At 60.4% G+C, this 18,207-nt stretch overlaps 2 protein-coding genes across 4 annotated transcripts in view; one reads left to right on the top strand and one right to left on the bottom strand.

The window, feature by feature from the left end:
- PICK1 (protein interacting with PRKCA 1) overlaps positions 1-10,010 on the top strand; it is an 18,050-nt gene extending 8,040 nt beyond the window's left edge. For all 3 annotated transcript variants that reach the window (XM_007454033.1, XM_007454032.1, XM_007454031.1), the window contains exons 5-13: positions 171-237; positions 1,454-1,543; positions 3,895-3,948; positions 4,692-4,754; positions 5,721-5,854; positions 6,251-6,343; positions 7,169-7,219; positions 8,561-8,705; positions 9,170-10,010. In XM_007454033.1, coding sequence (XP_007454095.1) covers positions 171-237; positions 1,454-1,543; positions 3,895-3,948; positions 4,692-4,754; positions 5,721-5,854; positions 6,251-6,343; positions 7,169-7,219; positions 8,561-8,705; positions 9,170-9,444 — 972 coding nt within the window. In that variant the 3' untranslated portion in view covers positions 9,445-10,010. The remainder of the gene's footprint in view (positions 1-170; positions 238-1,453; positions 1,544-3,894; positions 3,949-4,691; positions 4,755-5,720; positions 5,855-6,250; positions 6,344-7,168; positions 7,220-8,560; positions 8,706-9,169) is intronic.
- A 2,188-nt stretch (positions 10,011-12,198) lies between these two features.
- SLC16A8 (solute carrier family 16 member 8) lies at positions 12,199-16,025 on the bottom strand. The gene is made up of 4 exons (XM_007454030.1): positions 15,810-16,025; positions 14,929-15,072; positions 13,866-14,687; positions 12,199-12,518 (listed from the first exon to the last, which is right to left on the bottom strand). Exons 1-4 carry the CDS (start codon positions 16,021-16,023, stop codon positions 12,199-12,201), a joined length of 1,500 nt encoding a protein of 499 aa, XP_007454092.1. The 5' UTR covers positions 16,024-16,025.
- Between the last annotated feature and the right edge of the window lie 2,182 nt (positions 16,026-18,207).

The following is an 18,207-nucleotide window of genomic DNA, read 5'->3' as shown; positions in this document are numbered from 1 at the left end:
TGTTGCTGCTGATTCTCCAGGGCCTGGCGGGTGGTGAGAGAAGGAGGGACCTTTTTCCAGGGCTCAGGATTTTTTCACGACCACAAACTCCAGTGAAAACAGGCCTCTCCCGGGAAGGGGCTTGGGGTCCGGGGGACCCCGTCACGACTCTGCTTGTCCTGCTTTTCCAGGGGGAGGTGACTATCCACTACAACAAGCTGCAGGCGGACCCCAAGCAGGGCATGTCCCTGGACATTGGTAAGCTGAGCTGGGGCACTGGCGTCCAGTGGCCCCATAAGCCCCTGTTCTGCCTTCTTATGACAATGCATCAGTACTCACATGGATATGGTCTCTGACTCTTCTGACCAAGCCGATCCAAAGGGCCTGGGAGGACCCAGGGGTGCTCCCCCTGCAGCTGGTCCCAGGAACCTGTCCCTGGTTTCTCCCTGCCCTGTGTTTTACCCCCTTCCCCCAGCCACCTCCTCTAGGACCTTGCTGCCCTAGGGCTGTCCTTTGTAGGGCAGCCCTCCAGCTCACCAGGCTCAGTCCCTCACCCTTCTGAAAGGGAGGGCAGCCCAGCCCTGGCCTGGTACCTCATGCCCACCTGCATACCCCTCCTCAGCCCTGGCCCCTTCTATGCACCTGCTCCCAGAAAGGCTCAGGGTCTGAACTGGACCTCAGCTCTGGGGCAGAAGCCAGCCCTTCTTTCCATAGCATGCCCTGGGACATGTCACCTCCTGCTAGGGGGTCTGGGCCTTGGTTCTGTGGAAGCTTCAAGGCTCAAGAGCTGGACAGAAGCTTCAGGGTCCTCTGGGCCAGCCACTTCATTCCAGATCAAGGCCCGAGATCCAGAGAGACGCTTTGTCCCCTGGGTGAAGGCACACCCAGATCTCCTGGCTCTGGGATCCAGCACCCTTTTCCTACACCCTTGGGCCACAGCCTCCTCCTGGTTTTTAAGGAAAGAGGCTAAGGGCAGATCAAGTCTGTCCTGGAGGTTCTTCCTCTAAAACCCTCTGGTCCCATCCTAGTCCCCTTCCAAGGACCGAGTATGTGACCACATATGCAGTAACCGAGTCTGGAGCCTGAGGCCAGTTGTCACTGATGGTGCCTCTGCTCCCGGAAGTGGAGAGACGGAGGAGAGGTTCCCCGCGGTTGGCCTGTCAGCTGGTATCAAGCCTGGGCAGCCCTGGGCTCTCAGTGGTAGCCAGTAGCCGCTTTGCGTGCCAGGCCCTTGGTTAAGCGCTTTACATGTTTACCCTTCCAGGCTCCCAGCGCCTCCCTCAGGTAGAGAGTGAACAGGGCGGGGGCCCAGAACCCCTCGCTGGGACCCTCCCTACCTCACAGTCACCCACACACCAAACCCCGCTTCAGCCCCTTCTGCCCCTCGTGTCGCTCCCAGTGAGTCGCGATGGGGCGGGGATGGCCTGGGGGCCCAGGCTCTACCTCACTGAGTCCCTTTCTCACCTGGTCCCAGTGTTGAAGAAGGTGAAGCATCGGCTGGTTGAGAACATGAGTTCGGGGACCGCAGATGCTCTGGGCCTGAGCCGGGCCATCCTGTGCAATGGTGAGTCCCCTCCTTCCACCCCCTGACCCTCGGTCCCGGGGGACTCAGGCCCAGGCCTCAGGGGAGGGGGTACCATGGCTGCCCACCAGGCTGCACCCTTGGAGGCCTCTCCCGCTCCCAGAGCATTCACAGTAGTCAGCGTAGGCATCTTAACAGCCAGTGTCTTCCATTCCCCAGCAAGGGTTCACGGGCCCAGGTCACAGATGAGACAGATTCATGGTGGGGAGGTGTCTCCCTCCAGCTCCCCAAGCTGGTGACTTCGCCACTGCCCCCAGCTGCTCTCACGCAACCAAGGCCTCCCCCCCCCACCCCACGCCAGCCCAGCTCCACCCTGTGCCCTCTTGTCACCCCAGCATGCACTGCGCTGCTCCCACACTGCCCGCTCTGCCCCGCCTCTCTCCAGGAGGTGGCGCTGCTGCCCGCATTCCGGGGCTGGAGGTGGCTGCCCGCCTAGGGCTGGGGGAAAACCGCGTACACGCACATTCGCGCCCACGCATGCGTGCGCGCGCGCTCTCCCCAGGGGGCCGGTGAAGCACTCGGTCCTGCTCCTGCTGTCACCAGCCTGAGTTTATAAATAGCAGCAGCTCTGCTGTGTACGTGTGGGGACAGATATAAATACCTACGTACATTGTAGGCTCAGCTGGGCACACTGGGCTTTATTGGCTGGGATGCAGGGGAGGGGGGGCTCTGAGCTTGTTCCAAATGGGGTACAAAAGTGGCGGCTGCTATTTCCAGCTTCTTGGTGTCTATAAATCCCTGTTACTGTAGTTACCATGCGTTGGGATGAAATTAGAACTGGTTGTTGTGTTTTTCCCCCCAGACCTTGCAATTTCCCCAGCCTTAAATAGGGTTTCTAAAATTGAAGCCGTCATGATGTCCCATGACCCAGCTAAAAACAACAGCATGGCGCTTACGTGGCTCCTTCCCTGCCAGGCTGGCCGAGGGCCAAGGCTCTGGGGAGCCAGGGCCTGGAGGCCAGCCCAGTGGCCGAAGCCTCCTGAAGACCTCCGAGGCGCTCCCTTCCAGCCCCCAGAGCCCAGGCCTTCCTCCCTGACAGCCCAACACACAGCCGCCTTCTCTGCCCAGAGAAAGGCCCAGGCCCGGCTTCTGCTACTCCCCTTCTCTCCTGCCACTCTGAAAACCCTGACCCAGGTCAGCACAGGAGCCTGGGGGGCAGAGGGCACCCCAGCCTGCACAGCCCTCGCTGTGTGCCTTTAGGCAAGTTGCTTTACTTCTCAGTCCCTCGATTTTCTCTATAAGATGAGCAAAGTAGTCTCTGCCTCCAAGGCTCATGTGGCAGAAGGTGTGAGCTGCGGGGAGGGCACTCAGTATGGCCAGGCCCCATCTAGGAGGTGCCGAGCAAGGAAGCCACCGACATGGGCCCTGCCCTGCATTTGCTGCCTGTGTCCCCGGTGGGGAGTTGGGGGTGGACCTCAGCCCTGTTGGAGTGGAGGAGGTTGCCACTCGCTGCTGGTGGGAGTCCCACCCACCCCGATCTGGAATGCGGCCGCCTCCCTGTCAATCCACTTGCTCTCCTTTCGAGCCCTTGAGGTGAGGCAACTGCCCCTGCCCCTCAGCTTACGGCCCTTACTGTCCCGGCCAGTCATGGCCTGGCCACTGTCACTGCTGGACTATAAGCCTTGAGGGCACAACTCGGATTTCATTCACCACGGTCGTTCCTGGGCCTAACGGGGTCCGGCACACGGTGGGTGCTCAGTAAACTACCTGTGAAGCCAGCGAAGATGATCACCAGGGCCCGCTCCCGTGCAAGCTCCTCCTTGAAGCCCTCGCTGAGTTTCTCTCCCCTCCCTGAGTGCTCTCGCCTCTGAGCCGGCCGGTGGTGGTGGGGCTGCCTTGGAGCCTACCTTAGAGTTATTGTCGAGGCGTCCCGTCTCTGCTGCTTGTCTCTGACTGCCTTGCTCCTTGGCCATCAGCAGGGAGTGTGTTAGAAGTCCCAGGGCCTTGACCGCCGGGCATGGGCCTGCCTTCTGCTGGCCGTGGGGAGCCACCCGCGGCCTTGGCCTTGGGAATGGCCCAACTGGTTTTCACTCCTGATTTCTGGAAGTACCCACCTCCTCTTCACCTTTCTGCCCCTTTGCTGTGTCCCAGCCTGCTGGGGTGGCGCTCATCTCAGGAGCATCCTGAGGGCTGCCCTGCCTACCTCCACTTGTCTGGGTGTGCCGGGCTCTCTGCAAAACACCAGTGAGCCCAGCTGACCCTGAGATGCCGAGTCCCCCTCCCTGGGACCACATCCTGTGCTGCTCCTCTGGGGGCGACCTTGCCCCTCCCAAGCCTGGCTCAGGTGACCTGTGGGTCTCTCCCCTGACCCTGTGGCTCTCTGATCCCCACAGATGGGCTTGTCAAGAGGCTTGAGGAGCTGGAGCGGACCGCCGAGCTGTATAAAGGTGGGCAGGTAGCTGGCAGCCCCATGGTGGGTGGGGTATCCCAGTCTGGAAAGTGCCTGGCACTGGCTCTGCCCTGGGGTGGAGCTCTGGAGCCCTGCTCTAAAGATGATGGCAGTGGGGGCAGAGTGCCAGCCTATGCAATTCTAGGACCATGGCCATTAAATATTCTTAAGGAAAAAAAATCTTAAGACATACTTCTTTTTTTTAAAATAAATTTATTTATTTTGGGCTGTGTTGGGTCTTCGTTGCTGCTCGCAGGCTTTCTCTAGTTGCAGCGAGTGGGGGCTACTCTTTGTTGCGGTGCGCGGGCTCATCACCGTGGCTTCTCTTGTTGCCGAGTATGGGCTCTAGGCTTGCGGGCTTCAGTAGTTGTAGCACGCGGGCTCAGTAGTTGTGGCTCGCGGGCTCTAGAGCGCAGGCTCAGTAGTTGTGGCCCACGGGCTTAGTTGCTCCACGGCATGTGGGATCTTCCCGGACCAGGGCTTGAACCCATGTCCCCTGCATTGGCAGGCGATTCTTAACCACTGCGCCACCAGGGAAGCCCAAGACATACTTTTTCTGATTGTAAAAGTAATACATGCCCATAAAAATCAAATAATGGCACATGTAACCCTAGCGAGAAGAGTCTGAAACCCAGGAACAGTGAGGGCCTCGGGGTGGGGTGGGCGTTTGGAGGCCGTGTCCCGAGCCAGTGTGGTCCCCACCATGTGCCCCCAGCCCCCTCAGTTGGGTCTCTCCCACAGGGATGACAGAACACACCAAGAACCTCCTACGGGCCTTTTATGAGCTGTCACAGACGCACCGGGGTAAGGATGCCCCAAACCTGCTGCGTGACCCTGGAAAAACCCTTGTTTCCCTCTGGGCTCAGCACCTCCCCTACACCCATACAGTGAGGGTGCGGCCAAGCTCCTCCCTGGGGCCTTTCTCACGCCCATGCTTAGGCAGACACCGCAGCATCTGACCTCGGGCCAGGTTTGGGCTGGGCACTGTCTAGATGCTGGGGTGTAGCAACAATGGGGCCAGCGGGGGGCAGGTAGACCAGCTAGTCTTTTTTTTTTTGGCCGCACTGTGCGGCTTGTGGGATCTTAGTTCCCCGGCCAGGGATTGAACCTGGGCCCCCTGCGGTGGAAGTGCAGAGTCCCAGCCACTGGACCGCTAGGGAAGTCCCCTAGACCAGCTTGTCTTCTGTGGGGCACAGTTACTCCTCCGGGCCCTGTCCGGTCTATCTGTATTGCTGCTTACAATGTACGAGGCCCTTCCTTATTCGTGATCTCGTTTCCTACAAGTTTGTTATTAGTTGGGCAGGGCAGCTACAGTTAACCCCGTTTTGCAGTTGGGAAAACAAAGCCCAGATAAAAAAAGTGGTCACGCAGCTCCTTAGGGGCAGAGTTGACCTAAGGCCCAGATTCCCAGACTAGTACTCTGCCCCCAGACAATTTCACCTCCTTCAACCCTGACCCAGCCTTCTCCATGGTCTGGTCGCTGTGGGGAATGAGGGCCAGCTCCCTTGGATGTAGACCCAGCTTCCTCAAGGTGTAGACTCAGGTGTCTACACCGGAGTCTACATTCCTTGGGGATGTAGGTCCAACTCTCTTAGGGGTATAGATTCACCTTTCTTGAGGTGTAGACCCATCTCCCTTGGGACGTAGACCTCGGGCAGACCTTGGCCTCCAGCCTGCCACACCCCCCACCTTGCTTCTCCCCAACAAATCCCTGGCTTCTCCGTTAAGGGGTCAAGTAGGGGCAGCCTTCAGGACAAACTTGTCACGCAGCCTTTGGGGACGTGTTCTCCGTGATTGGGGTGCGGGAGCCCCAGCCAGCTGCGAGTGAGGCTTTCGTGAAGTTCGCCGACGCCCACCGCAGCATTGAAAAGTTTGGCATCCGGCTGCTGAAGACCATCAAGCCGGTAGGTCCTGTGGAACATGTGTGTGTCAGCATGTGATGGGGGAGGGGGCGGTGTGGTGAGCAGAAGGGGTCCTGTTCTGGACTCGGAGCACCGGGGGGCCGGTTCTGGCTTGGTGTCCTACACAGCTGCCCATGCGTGAGGCACTCCTCCTCCGTGGCCTCAGCATTAACCTCCAGGGTCTTTACTGGCCCTGGCTCCACCAGAGTTACAGCTTGCCCGTGACCTGGTCTGTCTTCTCGTCCTTGAAATGGACAAGGCTGTCTAGGAGTGCCCTTTGGCTCTGACACCTGAGTCCACTAGAAGAGTTGACACATCAGTGCCATTCCTTGCCACCCTGGCCAGCCTGACCCCTCTGTCCATGGGGGCTTCAGCGTCCGCCCCATCCTCCCCTTCCAGATGCTGACGGACCTGAACACTCACCTCAACAAAGCCATCCCAGACACTCGCCTCACCATCAAGAAGTACCTGGACGTGAAGTTTGAGTACCTGGTGAGTGGCCTCCACCCTCTGCGGGGGTGTGGGCCTGGCCTGCTGGGCTCAGAGCCCATCTGGAGATTTGCCCCTCCTCAGTCAGCTACACGGTGGCCAGCAGGGCAGGGCCAGAGCCTCGGTCACATCTGATTGAGGAGGTGGGACCAGGGGCCTAGGGAGGTGCTGGGGAATCAGGCAGCAGCCTAGGCCCTGCTTCAGCTGTTCAGAGGAGCCCCTGGGAGCCTGGGGTGGGTAGGGCCCTCACTCTGGAGCACTCTGACCCCATGGGAATCCTTTTGGTCACTTTTAACAATGGATTAGACTAGGTCAGTGGTTATAAAGTGGGTACCAAGGGATGTTAATGAGTTTTATGTTCAAATAATAATTCTGTGGTGAAAGGAGATGAGGAAAAATACTCCATCAAAGAGGCCAAGGTCCTTTGCTTGAGGACTTGTCAGAGCCTTTGATAGACCCATACATAACATGGGTCTTCAGGGGCCTTCCCAAGCTCTTTGGACCATGGAAACTTTTTTCCCAGAGCATCTCTTGGGACTTGAGTGTGGTAAATGCTGGGCTCTCTCTCAGGCCCTTTCCACCCTCCTAGATGAGTGCCCTGGCTGTCCTGAGCCTCCTGAGCAAAGGCCAGTCTGACTGAGGGGCCAGCCTCTCCCTGACATGTCTCGGCTCATCCCAGCTGAGGGTGCGCAGGGCCCATGAGGCCTGGCACACCGGCTCCTCTGGGTGGCCGAGGGGTACAGCGTGGCATGGGAGGAACTGGGGACATCAGGGTGGGCACCCAGGTGGTGCAGCCCCTCTGACAACCTGGCCTCACCTGTCCCACAGTCGTACTGCTTGAAGGTGAAGGAGATGGATGACGAGGAATACAGCTGCATTGTGAGTGCCATGGGGGGAGGGGGCATGGCTGTGGTATTGGAAAGGCTCGGGGTGCACAAGTCTTCCCCTGCCTACCTGACAAAGCCCCAAGAATGGGCTGGGTCTGCCAGGGATACCAGGTGGGCCAGGCCAATCCAGGAGAGGCCTGGAGGTTTGGCCAGGCTCTTGTTTCTGGAGATTTGGGGTGATCCCCCCACCCCTGGCCCCTCCGGGCCTCGGAGTGCTGGCCAGCTTGCTGTGGGCCACTCCCAGTGCCTGCTCCCAGACCAGCTGCCCCCCAGACTTTGTGGGGCTCTTGCAGGGAAAAACTGACTTTCCTCACTCCAGAGAGGTGATTTTTTACTTCTTTTTAATTTTTTTTATAGATTTAAAAGAAATTTTTAATTTTTTTTTTTACGTATTAATTTTTGGCCGTGTTGGGTCTCCGTTGCTACGCGTGGGCTTTCTCTAGTTGCAGCGAGCGGGGCTACTCTTCATTGCTTCTCATGACAGTGGTTTCTCTTGTTGCAGAGCATGGGCTGTAGGCGCACGGGCTTCAGTAGTTGTGGCGTGTGGGCTCAGTAGTTATGGCTCGCGGGCTTAGTTGCTCCGCAGCATGTGGGATCCTCCTGGACCAGGGCTCAAACCCGTGTCCCCTGCATTGGCAGGCGATTCTTAACCACTGCACCTTCAGGGAAGCCCGTTTTTAATATTTTTGATATCAGGGTCCATCTAGGACTAAATATTCATTTATTTAATGTGGCAAGGGTTTGGTTTTTTGGTTGTTTTTTTTTTTTAAAGTTTTTTTTTTTTTTAATTAATTAATTTATTTTTGGCTACATTGGGTCTTTATTGTTGCGTGGCTTTCTCTAGTTGCATCGGGGCGGGGGGGGCTGCGGTGCACAGGCTTCTCAATGCGGTAACTTCTCTTGTTGCGGAGCATGGGCTCTAGGCACACGGGCTTCAATAGTTGTGACATGTGGGCTCAGTAGTTGTGGCTCGCGGGCTCTAGAGCACAGGCTCAGTAGTTGTGGCACACGGGCTTAGTTGCTCCGCGGCATGTGGGATCTTCCCGGACCAGGGCTTGAACCCGTGTCCCCTGTGTTGGCAGGCGGATTTTAACCACTGTGCCATCAGGGAAGTCCCTTTTTGGTTGTTTTTTTTCACAAAGCTATCACTAAGTGCTTCTAGCAGTCCTGGTGCCTCAGAAATGGGGAGCCATGGTAGCTTTGAAGAGTGCCGTGCTGTGCAGGGGTGTGAGCCCATGGGTCGGCTCTGCAGCCTCCCTGCTCCCACCCTGCTCTGCCCCAGAGAAGGCTCCCCACCCGGCCCAGGGTCCCTGATGTGCTTCCCCTGCCCCAGGCTCTAGGGGAGCCCCTGTACCGCGTGAGCACAGGCAACTATGAGTACCGCCTGATCCTGCGCTGCCGCCAGGAGGCCCGCGCTCGCTTCTCCCAGATGCGCAAGGATGTGCTGGAGAAGATGGAGCTGCTGGACCAGAAGCACGGTGAGGGGTGTGGGCTGTGGGCAGGTGCCCAGCCCGTGGGCCGCACCCTGCTTCGGGCAACCCCTACACCATCCTCTCCGCATTTCACAGCTGGGAAAACTGTGGCCCAGAGAGGTACAGTACTTACCTGAGCTCCCAGGGCCAGCACACGGCAGAGCTCTGAGTCAGACCCAAGATGGGGGCTTCCTGGAGCCTGGCCTGGGTGGGACTGGCCGTGCCCCGTGGGCTCCTTGGGGTGTAGTCCACCATCCCCCGACCCTGGCAGGGCTCCTCCACTGCCTGACTGGAAGCTGGGAGGCGGCCTGGGTTCTGTGCAGGGCTGGGCAGCCCTGGCTTTGCCCCCTCCCGGGGCACGAGGGGTCAGTGAGGTGCATGACGGGATGCCCAGGCGGGCAGGGAGGGTCTTCTCCATGCGCAGGCAGCCCCGGCCCACTGGTGCCCGTCTGCCCACCCTCCTGCCCCAGTCCAGGACATCGTGTTCCAGCTGCAACGCTTCGTGTCCACCATGTCCAAGTACTACAACGACTGCTACTCGGTGCTGCGTGACGCCGACGTCTTCCCCATCGAGGTGGACCTGGCCCACACCACGCTGGCCTATGGCCTCAGCCAGGATGAGTTCACTGACGGCGAGGACGAGGGGGAGGAAGACGAGGAGGACACGGCAGCCGGGGAGCCGTCCAGGGATGCGCGAGGGGCTGCCGGGCCCCTGGACAAGGGCGGAAGCTGGTGTGACTCCTGAGTGCCCCCTTGGGGTGCGGATCTGGGGGGTAGGGCGAGTGGGAGGACGGCAGCATGGGAGTGGGGGCGGGGCTGCCACACAACAAGGTGGCGCATAAAGGCCTGCTGTCTTGGGGCACCTGCCTCCCTGCTCCTCTGTCCCAGCACAGCGAACTCGGGTGCCCGCCCAGGGAAGGCACTGGGCCGTGGCCTGGGACCTGGACACTGGCCCCTCCACCTTCCCTCCCCACCTCCCCAGCCAGCTGGAGAGCTTGGTCTCTGGACCTGCCTTAGGAAGGAGAAAGCGGGCAGAAAGGAAAGAGGGGCTGGAGGTGGCGGGGAGTCCAGGAGCCGTTCCTTGTGGGCACCTCCACTGGCCCCCCGGAGACCTGCCGGGAGGGGGCACGGGTGGACCACCGAGCTTGGGACCAGGGTTTCATGCGCACCCTCACCTTGCCCTAGGCTGGCCCCACCCCAGTCCACACTCACCTGGCGGCCTTTATTTGTTTTATTCCCTCGCTCAGCCACTTCCCTGGGGAGGGGCTGGGCGCTGGGCCTGTACTGAATAAACACAAACCCAGATGGAGCCGGGCTCTTTGCAGTGGCCTCAGACCCTCTCTCCCTTCGACGTCCCCCTCTTCTGCCCCCTGATCACCAAGGCAGGGCAACAAGGTTTACTGACATTCCCTTTATAAGCACTGACTCCTCACTGCAGTTCTGTGGATTAGCACTACCGTCCCCATTTACAGACGGGAAACTGAGGCTCAGAAGAGGCTTGCCCAGGGCCACATGGTGTACAGGGACAGAGTGGGATCTGGACTCAGATCCATCAAATTCAGAAGACTCCACTTTTCCCCCTGCCTCCCAGGCTTTCTGCTCTGTGGAGCCTTTTACATCCTCCCTCGTCTTTGATCCTTCAGTGCTTCTGGCCGTGAACTCAACCTTTATCTGGGGAAGGGCAGGGCAGATACTGGGTCAGGAGGACCCGAGGCCCCAAACTGGGGAGAGTGTTAAGTGTGCCCCGGCCATTCCAGGTCGCCTGTTCTGCCAGGGCCAAGGGGAGAACCCCAGTGGGCGGTCCCACGCTAGTATCCCAGGTGTCCGGCTTCACCTGGACAGTCCCAGTGCACACCTGTGGTCCTAGTGTAATTATTAATAGTGGCCCTTCTCACTCTCAGAGTGTCCCTGTTTGGACAATGAAATATGTGCTCGTCCTGAGAATGGGAGGGGTGCAAGGGGGTGTGAGAGGTGGGCAGGGTCCACAATGGCCAGGGCGGGGGGGCCCGGGCAGAGACCTGAATGGGATCCTCAGGCAGGATTGGGAGTGTGGAGAGGGGGGTGGGCCGTCACCACGTAGATCCCCTAGAACTGTCAGACTATACCACCTCCCTGAAGGGGCAGCCAGTGTGGAGGCCAAGGGCAGAGACTGGAACCGACAGCCTAGGTTCCAGTCATAGCTTCTGTGACACCTCCTCACTTCCTGTGCCTCAGTTTCCCTATCTGAGTGTGGCTAGTGAGGGTACCTACCTTCTTGGGTCCTTATTGAGGATTAGATGAGTTAACATTTGTGAAGAGCTTAGCACGGTGCCTGGCACAGTCAGTGCTCTGTGAGGACTTGTTGAACAAAACAAGATGTAGTCACTGTTGTAGTGGCTCAGGGGAAAGCACAGACACAGTGTAAGTTGGCCAGGCATCTGCAGGGGCTCCCTACACCTTTCTGGGGCATGGATGGAAAATAAGACTAGTGGGGAGGGGGTCACCAGTGGAATGGGCTCCCCTGAGGAGGATGAATGGAGTCAGGGGCTGCGGTGGGAAGGCTGCTCCCTCCACTGGGCCCGGGTCACCAAGCTGGTGATTTGGAGGGAGGGAGGCAAGGAAAGGGGTGTCTAGTTTGTGGGAAGAGAATGAATACTTAAATAGATCCCTAAACCTTCCTAGCCAGGGTGAGACCTGGAGCTCCCTGCACTTGACTCAAAGTGCCATTGAGGAGCTATCCCTGGGACTCCACTGGCTGGCAGGGGAGCAGATGCCAGGGTCCGCAGTGGTGTCCGTAGGGACACTTGTCCAGAGCAGAGGTCCCAGGACACCCAAGTTTATCCCCTAGAGAGAGGAGACCCAGAGGCGGGCTGGAAGAGGGTCCCTCTTAGGAAGGTGAGGGGGCAGGGCAGGTGCCGTTCCCCCCTCCCCCTCCCCCCTGCTGTCGACAGGATGGAGTCATAGTCAGGTACTCTCCACCGCCAGTGTTCGAGAGGAGCCCGGGGCTCAGGGCCAAGATCCAGCCCCAGCCCGCCACTCGGACCTGCGCTGTTTCTCTGCTCTGGGCTGCTCCAGCGGCAGGTGCTGCCAGCGGGGGCTTCAGTGTACAGCTCCGAGCAGCAGGGCTGGAGCTGGGACACTTTCCCCTGCTGTCCTCCACCTCTGCCACTTCCTCCCCAACACCCACGGTGGGGGGCAGGTCGGAGGGCCCCAGGGGGAGCCTCTCAGACTCCCTGCTAACCCATCCCCCAGGTAGCGGCCAGAGGCGCAGGAACAGAACCTCTTTCAGCTCAGCTTTATGGACTTAAGATTCACACAGGCCCAGACCCTGCCGTGCGCAGCAGCTTCACTGGCGGGGCCAGGGCCAGTGGGCAGATGAGGGAGGCAGCTCCCTGCATGGACCCTGGCGGTGACCACCGGAGCAGCCTCCCGTGTGCCAGGCCCTGTTGGGGCAGCCGGGGCTCTGAGAGGGGAAGCCCCATTCCTGAAGTCCCTGGCCACCCCACCTAGTGCCCCCGCGCTACACAGACTCGGAGTCTAGCCCCGGCTCTGCCTCCATCTCGGGTTCCGAGGGCCCAGTCCCTGGGCTCGGCACCGCCAGGGCTTCAAGGCCACCGGGCTCCTCGGCGCTGGTAGGCAGGGGCTCAGAGTCCACTTCGGCCTCAGCATCCTCTGTGTCGCTGGCGCCACCCTTGGTGCCTGGGCTGGGCGTGGCGTCCTGAGAGCGGCGGCGCAGACAACACTTGGTGGCGACAGCCATGAAGACCCCGGCCAGGGCCACCTCAGAGCCTGCCAGGTAGAAGATGATCTCGTAGTTCTTCAGTGCGTCCACCAGGCGGCCTGCAGGGAGGGCAGATGGGGAGGTGAGGGCCTGCGGGGGAGCCCACCCTTCACACATACACCCACACCGTCAGATAAGGGCAGTGCTCTTGGTGGGACTCATGGGTAACACACACACATGCCCCAGTCTTTGTTCCCATTTTACAGATGCAAAAATCCATGAGGGTTCTGCCACTCGAGATCTAAAACTGTCACTTCACCTCCCTGGACCTCAATTTCTTAAGTGATATGGGGCCTTTGGTGAGGAAACTGTAAACTTCACAGTTTACAAGGGACCTCCTGTCCTCGGGATTCCAACCCCACATGTACCCTGGGACTTGCCCAGCTGGGGATATTTGACCTGGGAGTGGGGAGAGCACTGGGCTTAGCCCTGCTCTCCTGGGGGCCCCCAACTCTTGTTCTTTCCACTTAAGCTCCTTGGTCTTCAGGAGCCTGGCTCAGCTCTCCCCCCAACCCCCAGGCCTCCCCGCTCCCAGGAGTCCCCGTGTACCCAGGACTGAACTACCATTAGCTTGGGGGCTGGGGACAGGGCTTGTAGAACTCTTGTTTCCTTCTGTGTATTTTCCAAGTTTCCTATCACAGGCACATGTTACTTTCATACTCGGCAAAATCTTTTAATTGCAAATATTTCCCCTAAAGTGTGGTTCCTCAGTGGGCTCCCCCTTCTCTCGGAGGCATCCTTGTGGCTGTCCACACCAGGCTGTGACCCCTCAGTCTGTATCTGTGAGGCCTTGGGGAGGTTCCCTGGAGTCCCCCAAGCCAGCTGCCTGCCTGAGCCCCTCTGATCAGTACCCCAAACTTGCCTTCCTGACCGCTGCCCAGCCAGCCAGTCCCACCCCTTCCACACACAGCCCTGTGGTGTCTCTCACCTTCTACTCACCCCACGTGCCTTCTCTGCCTATTAGATCCACCCCAGGGTCACCCAAGAAAATGGAAGATGGGTCCCTGAGCCTCTGGGTGGTTTTATAGCTTTTGGTGGTTGGGTTTGGGGGCTGCTCACACAGGGGCTCAGGTTCAGTGCAATTCCCACTGCACTGAAGTGGAAATTTAAGGTCAGGTGAGGTGACAAAGCTTGACGGCACTCAGCTAGCCCAGCCCTGGAAGAATGGGCAGCTCCCCTCATCTCGGGTGCAGCCTGGGCCCTAGCAAAGGCGGCCCCCGTCATTGCTCCATCCTACAGCCTGACCTCAGCTCTCTCCTGCTCACAGGCTGTCTCTCCCCGCTCCCCACCCCCCATGGGTCCCTTCCCCTCTCTCATCCCTGGACGTTCCATCTGGGATAGGGCGGGGGCTTCCCTTGGGCTTAGGAGCACTAGGCCGCGTCACCCTCTCCTCCTGTGGCGCGCACCGGCAGAGGGCGGTCCGATGAGGACAGCCACAGCCTCGAGGAGTAGCACCAGGCCCAGCGCACTGGGGAATCGGGCCGCACCCACAGCCGCCATGAGCACCTCGAACTGCAGGGCGCCCACCATGCCGTAGGAGAGGCCGAAGGCGACGCAGAAGGCGACAAGGGCGCCGTAGGTGCGCGCGCGCGCGCTGCTCAGGTCCGTGAGCCCGTTGGCCATCAGGGCCAGGCTGAAGAGGTAGGCGACATGCGGCCGCAGGCGCGCCAGGCCGGCCAGGGCGCCGCACGCCGGCCGCGCCACGATGTCTACGAAGCCCACGATGGAGAGCAGGAAGGCAGCCTCGGAGTCAGGCACGCCCGCGTCCTTGGCGTAGTTCACCAACAGGATGGCGGGCACGAAGAGCCCGAGCGCCATCAGGAACTTGGTGACGGCGTACACCGCGAAGGCGCGGTCGGTGCACACGGTCACGTCCAGCAGGCGCCGGCGGGTCGGACCACCAGAGGGCGCCTCGCGCAAGCGCAGTCCCGCACTGTCCGCCTCCGCCTCTCCGGGAGCGTCGCCCGCGCTGTTCCTGCGCGGCCGCGGCCCGGGTGGCGGCCGCATGACGGCGCCGCACGCGCAGCAATGCAGCAGGAGGCCGCCGAGCAGCAGGAAGCCGCCGCGCCAGCCGAAGTGCTCGAGCAGCTGCTGGCCGAGCGGCGACAGCGCCGACAGGAACACGGGGCTGCCGGCCGCAGCCAGCCCGTTGGCCAGAGGCCGCCGCCGCTCGAAATACAACCCCAGCATGATGAGCGACGGCTGGAAGTTGAGGGCCAAGCCCAGGCCTGTGGGCGAGGCGGTGCTGTGACGGGCTCCCCGAGGGCGCCCCCACCCCAGGCCCCGGCAGGAGGGAGGGGCGAGGTCCCGACAGGGTGTGCAGACCCCAGGGTGGAGGGTGGGAACGGGGCCGAAGGATGAGGACCGCCCCTCGTGGGGAAACTGAGGACAGGAGGTCTTGCAGCAAGGGCTGCTGACCCCCACCTGCACCCCGACCCCCACGGGGAGGAAAGCAGTGGGCGCCCTCACCTGTGAGCACCCCAGCTGTCAGGTATAGCTCCAGGAGGCGCGTGGCGAAGGACGCTAGGACCATGCCGGCCGAGGCCAACAGTCCACCCACCAGCATCACCGGGCGACAGCCAAAGCGGGTCACGAGGATGCTGGACACCGGGCCTGTGGGCAGGGCGGGATCACCAATCAGGCTGGACGCCTCTGTGGCAGACACTCCAGGCTTTGTGCCTCCCAGCCTTGAAAGAGGGCTTGAAGGAATGAGGTCACCCCCGGTTCAGAGAGGGCAGTGTTGTGGCCAAGGTCACTAGCTTGGCTGGGACAGACCAAAGAGAGCCATATGGGGGGATGCAGGGGAGGAGGAGCCTCTATACTGGTCCCCAGCCCTCCTGAGAACACGGAACATAAAGCAGAAGGGGCGGACCCCTTTCTCTTTATTACCTTCACAGCTGGAATCACAGCTTGAGCTGCCTTCCTCCCCAGGCTTCCCCCATCCCTCACCTCCACCCCTCCACGCTGCCTGGCCAGGATAACTCCAGCATCTCCCCGACCCCACAGGTGGTTAGAGCTTTGGGACTGGGAATCTTAATTAGATCTTAGTTGTCCCACCTGTAACATAGGCGGGTGTGGATCTTTTGACAGAAATGGAGGGGCCCTTCCAGCTGGCCAAGCTTGACAGGTCAGCCACCTGGGTGCGGGCTCCATCTCTGGCCGCTGCCACCCTCCTGCCCTCTGTTCCCCTCTCTGGTGCTAATGTTTCCACAAGAAGGAAGGGGTTTCCATGCCCGCCCCGAGGGGCCTGGGGGAAGATGCTCAAGGGGTCGGGTGTCTCCTGGTCCCTGATCCCGATTCTCAGTCCTGGGCCTGGGGGAAGGGGGAGGGATCCGCGAGGGGGCGCTGACCTGTCCCGTAGAGCATGGCGAGCATGATGGAGGATACCCAGGCCGTGTCGCTGTAGCCCGCCCCGAAGTCGCGCATAAGCGCGCGGAAGAAGACGCTCACCGCCTTGGGGAAGCCATAGGCGAAACCGGTGACCACGAAGCAGGCGCCCAGCACGGCCCAGCCCCAGCCGCCGTCTGGGGGGCCAGGGCCCCGCCGGGGGCCTCTAGTGCCCATCGTCACCGCCTCTGCTGGAGGAGAGGGGACAAGAGGGAGCGGCGAGGGTCTGTAGCCCAGACAAGAAAGGGGGATGGAGACCCCGGTGTGGGGAAACTGAGGCACAGGGCTACCCACAGGAGCCCTGCTCAGGGAATGGAGCCAGGAGGGGAAACCGAGGTAGGACCTCACCCCGAATCTCCCCTCCTCCAAGGGGTGTGAAGGATGAGGGGTGGGTAATAGAGTCGTTCCCACCTGAGTCTTAACTTCAGGAAGACTCCCTCTGGAGGATACTCCTTGCCCCTCAGGACCTAGTAGTGTCAGGAGAGGAGGTTCGGATGAGTGGGAAAGCCGACAACCAGTGTGTGACTGGAGGCATGTGTGGGGACCGGCAATGTCCCCAGGGTGTACATGTGAGGGTCTCAGGGCAACGGAACAAACAAGGTGTGGGGTGGAGGGGGAGACAAGTGCCAGCTGCAAAATGGGTGGAGTTCATTTTCCTCCTTGTACCTAATTTTTTTCAGTGATCAGGAATGTCTATTGTCATTTAGAAAATTATGAAAAAAACCCCAAAACATGTAACAATATTAGCCTTGTCTCAGAAGCAAAGGGAGCTGAGTTCCAATTCATCCCAGCTTAGCCATGGATTTGCTCCGTGACTTGGGCAGCTCCCCTCCCCTTGCTGAGCCTCAGTTTTCCCACCTGTAAGGTGGGTGACTGAACACCCTAGACCAGCTGGGGATCTTGGTGTGGGGAGGGTCAGATCTCTGGCTCCACTGGACAGATGCAGACCTTTGAGGGGGCACTGGGAGAGAGACCCTCTGCCCTCCAAACCCTTAGCAGCCCCCAACCCCTCCACATCTCCAGAGCTCCACCCAGGGGTTCACACAGCACCCCCATTGCCCCCATAACAGACCAGGAAGGGGGCCTCACAGGCAAGATGGACCAGCCCACAGCTGGAGCCTCCCTCCCTCCTGCAACCCCTCTGCGCTGGGGTCTCCCGCCTGGCCTTGGGCAATGCCAAGGGCCCCATGGGACTCTGCCCCTGCCCCACCAGGACCAAGTTCTGGCTTGGTCACCACAGCTGCAGCCACCTGAGGACCAGGACAAGAGGTGATCCCTGACAGCCGTCGCTGCACACTTACCTGAGCCGTCCCGTGGGTTTGGGTGTCCAGCCTTGCATCTCCTGAGGCCTGCAGGGAGGGGCCGCCCCACTGGCTCCCCTGTGAAAGCCTAGCCCGATGGGGGCTGCAGCTGAAGACTCCCAGGCTTCCTGCAGATCAGCCACTCAACAGTTCGCTCCCCCAAGCCTGGGGCTTAGTGTTCCCCACCGCTTTCCCCTCTAAGAGGCTTTCCGCTGGGAGGGGAGAAGGGCCAGGCAGCCACCGCAGCACAGGGCCAGGCTGGGCCGCGTGGTGGGGCTCCCCGTCCCAGGCCCATCCAGGGAGAGATAGAGATGGGGGGGCCCCTTCACCTCCTGGAGCTTCCTGCAGAGAACACAGAGAGCCCTGCCCTGGGGGGTCCGAGTGGTATAAAGGGCACAGCCCTGCCCTGGAGAGACCCCACCAGCCCTAATCACCTCAAGTCCTCGCCTGCCCTCCGCCCCCAGGCCACATTCCAGGAGGGGCCTCCATGGCTTTCCCCTGGATAAGGCTAATCCAAGCCAGAGCCTGGGACTGAGGGGGTGGGGATGGGCCAGAACAAAGGGTGCTGTGTCCCAGGGCACCAAAGGGTGACTTGCTGATGGTCCCAGGCCTCAGCCACTGCCATCCCTCCGGCTCTAGGGAACCCACAGCAGAAATGAGCCTGGGCCAGAGATGGGGGGATACAGCTTGCGGGAGTTACGCCAGACCTAAAGACTTAACTTAAAATGAGGGATGTGAGGGGCTGGGAGTGAGTGAGGCCTCCCAGGGAACTGCCAGTGACATTTAGGACCTTCTGGACTCCCTTCTCCAGTGGGAGGTCTCCATCCCCACCCTGTCCCACCCTGTCCCCCGAGTCAGACTCCACCAGTCCCGCTGCCGTGTCTCACTTGCTTTATTTCTCACCGTTTACAAAAGTTAAACAGGGGAGGTGTGTGGGGCAGGGGAGGGGGTGTGTGAGGGGCTCCTCCCCACTGGGACAGAGAAGGGGGAAAGAGGTTGGGGGGCATGAGGCAGGCCCCCAGGGAGAGTCCGGGGCCCCTGGAGGGGAAGAAATGGTTCT

Source organism: Lipotes vexillifer, unplaced genomic scaffold (genome assembly GCF_000442215.2).
Source record: "Lipotes vexillifer unplaced genomic scaffold, Lipotes_vexillifer_v1.1 scaffold382, whole genome shotgun sequence".
Classification (NCBI taxonomy): domain Eukaryota; kingdom Metazoa; phylum Chordata; class Mammalia; order Artiodactyla; family Lipotidae; genus Lipotes; species Lipotes vexillifer.
The sequence above is the reverse complement of the archived record's forward strand: the minus strand, read 5'-3'. Positions and strand labels throughout refer to the sequence as shown.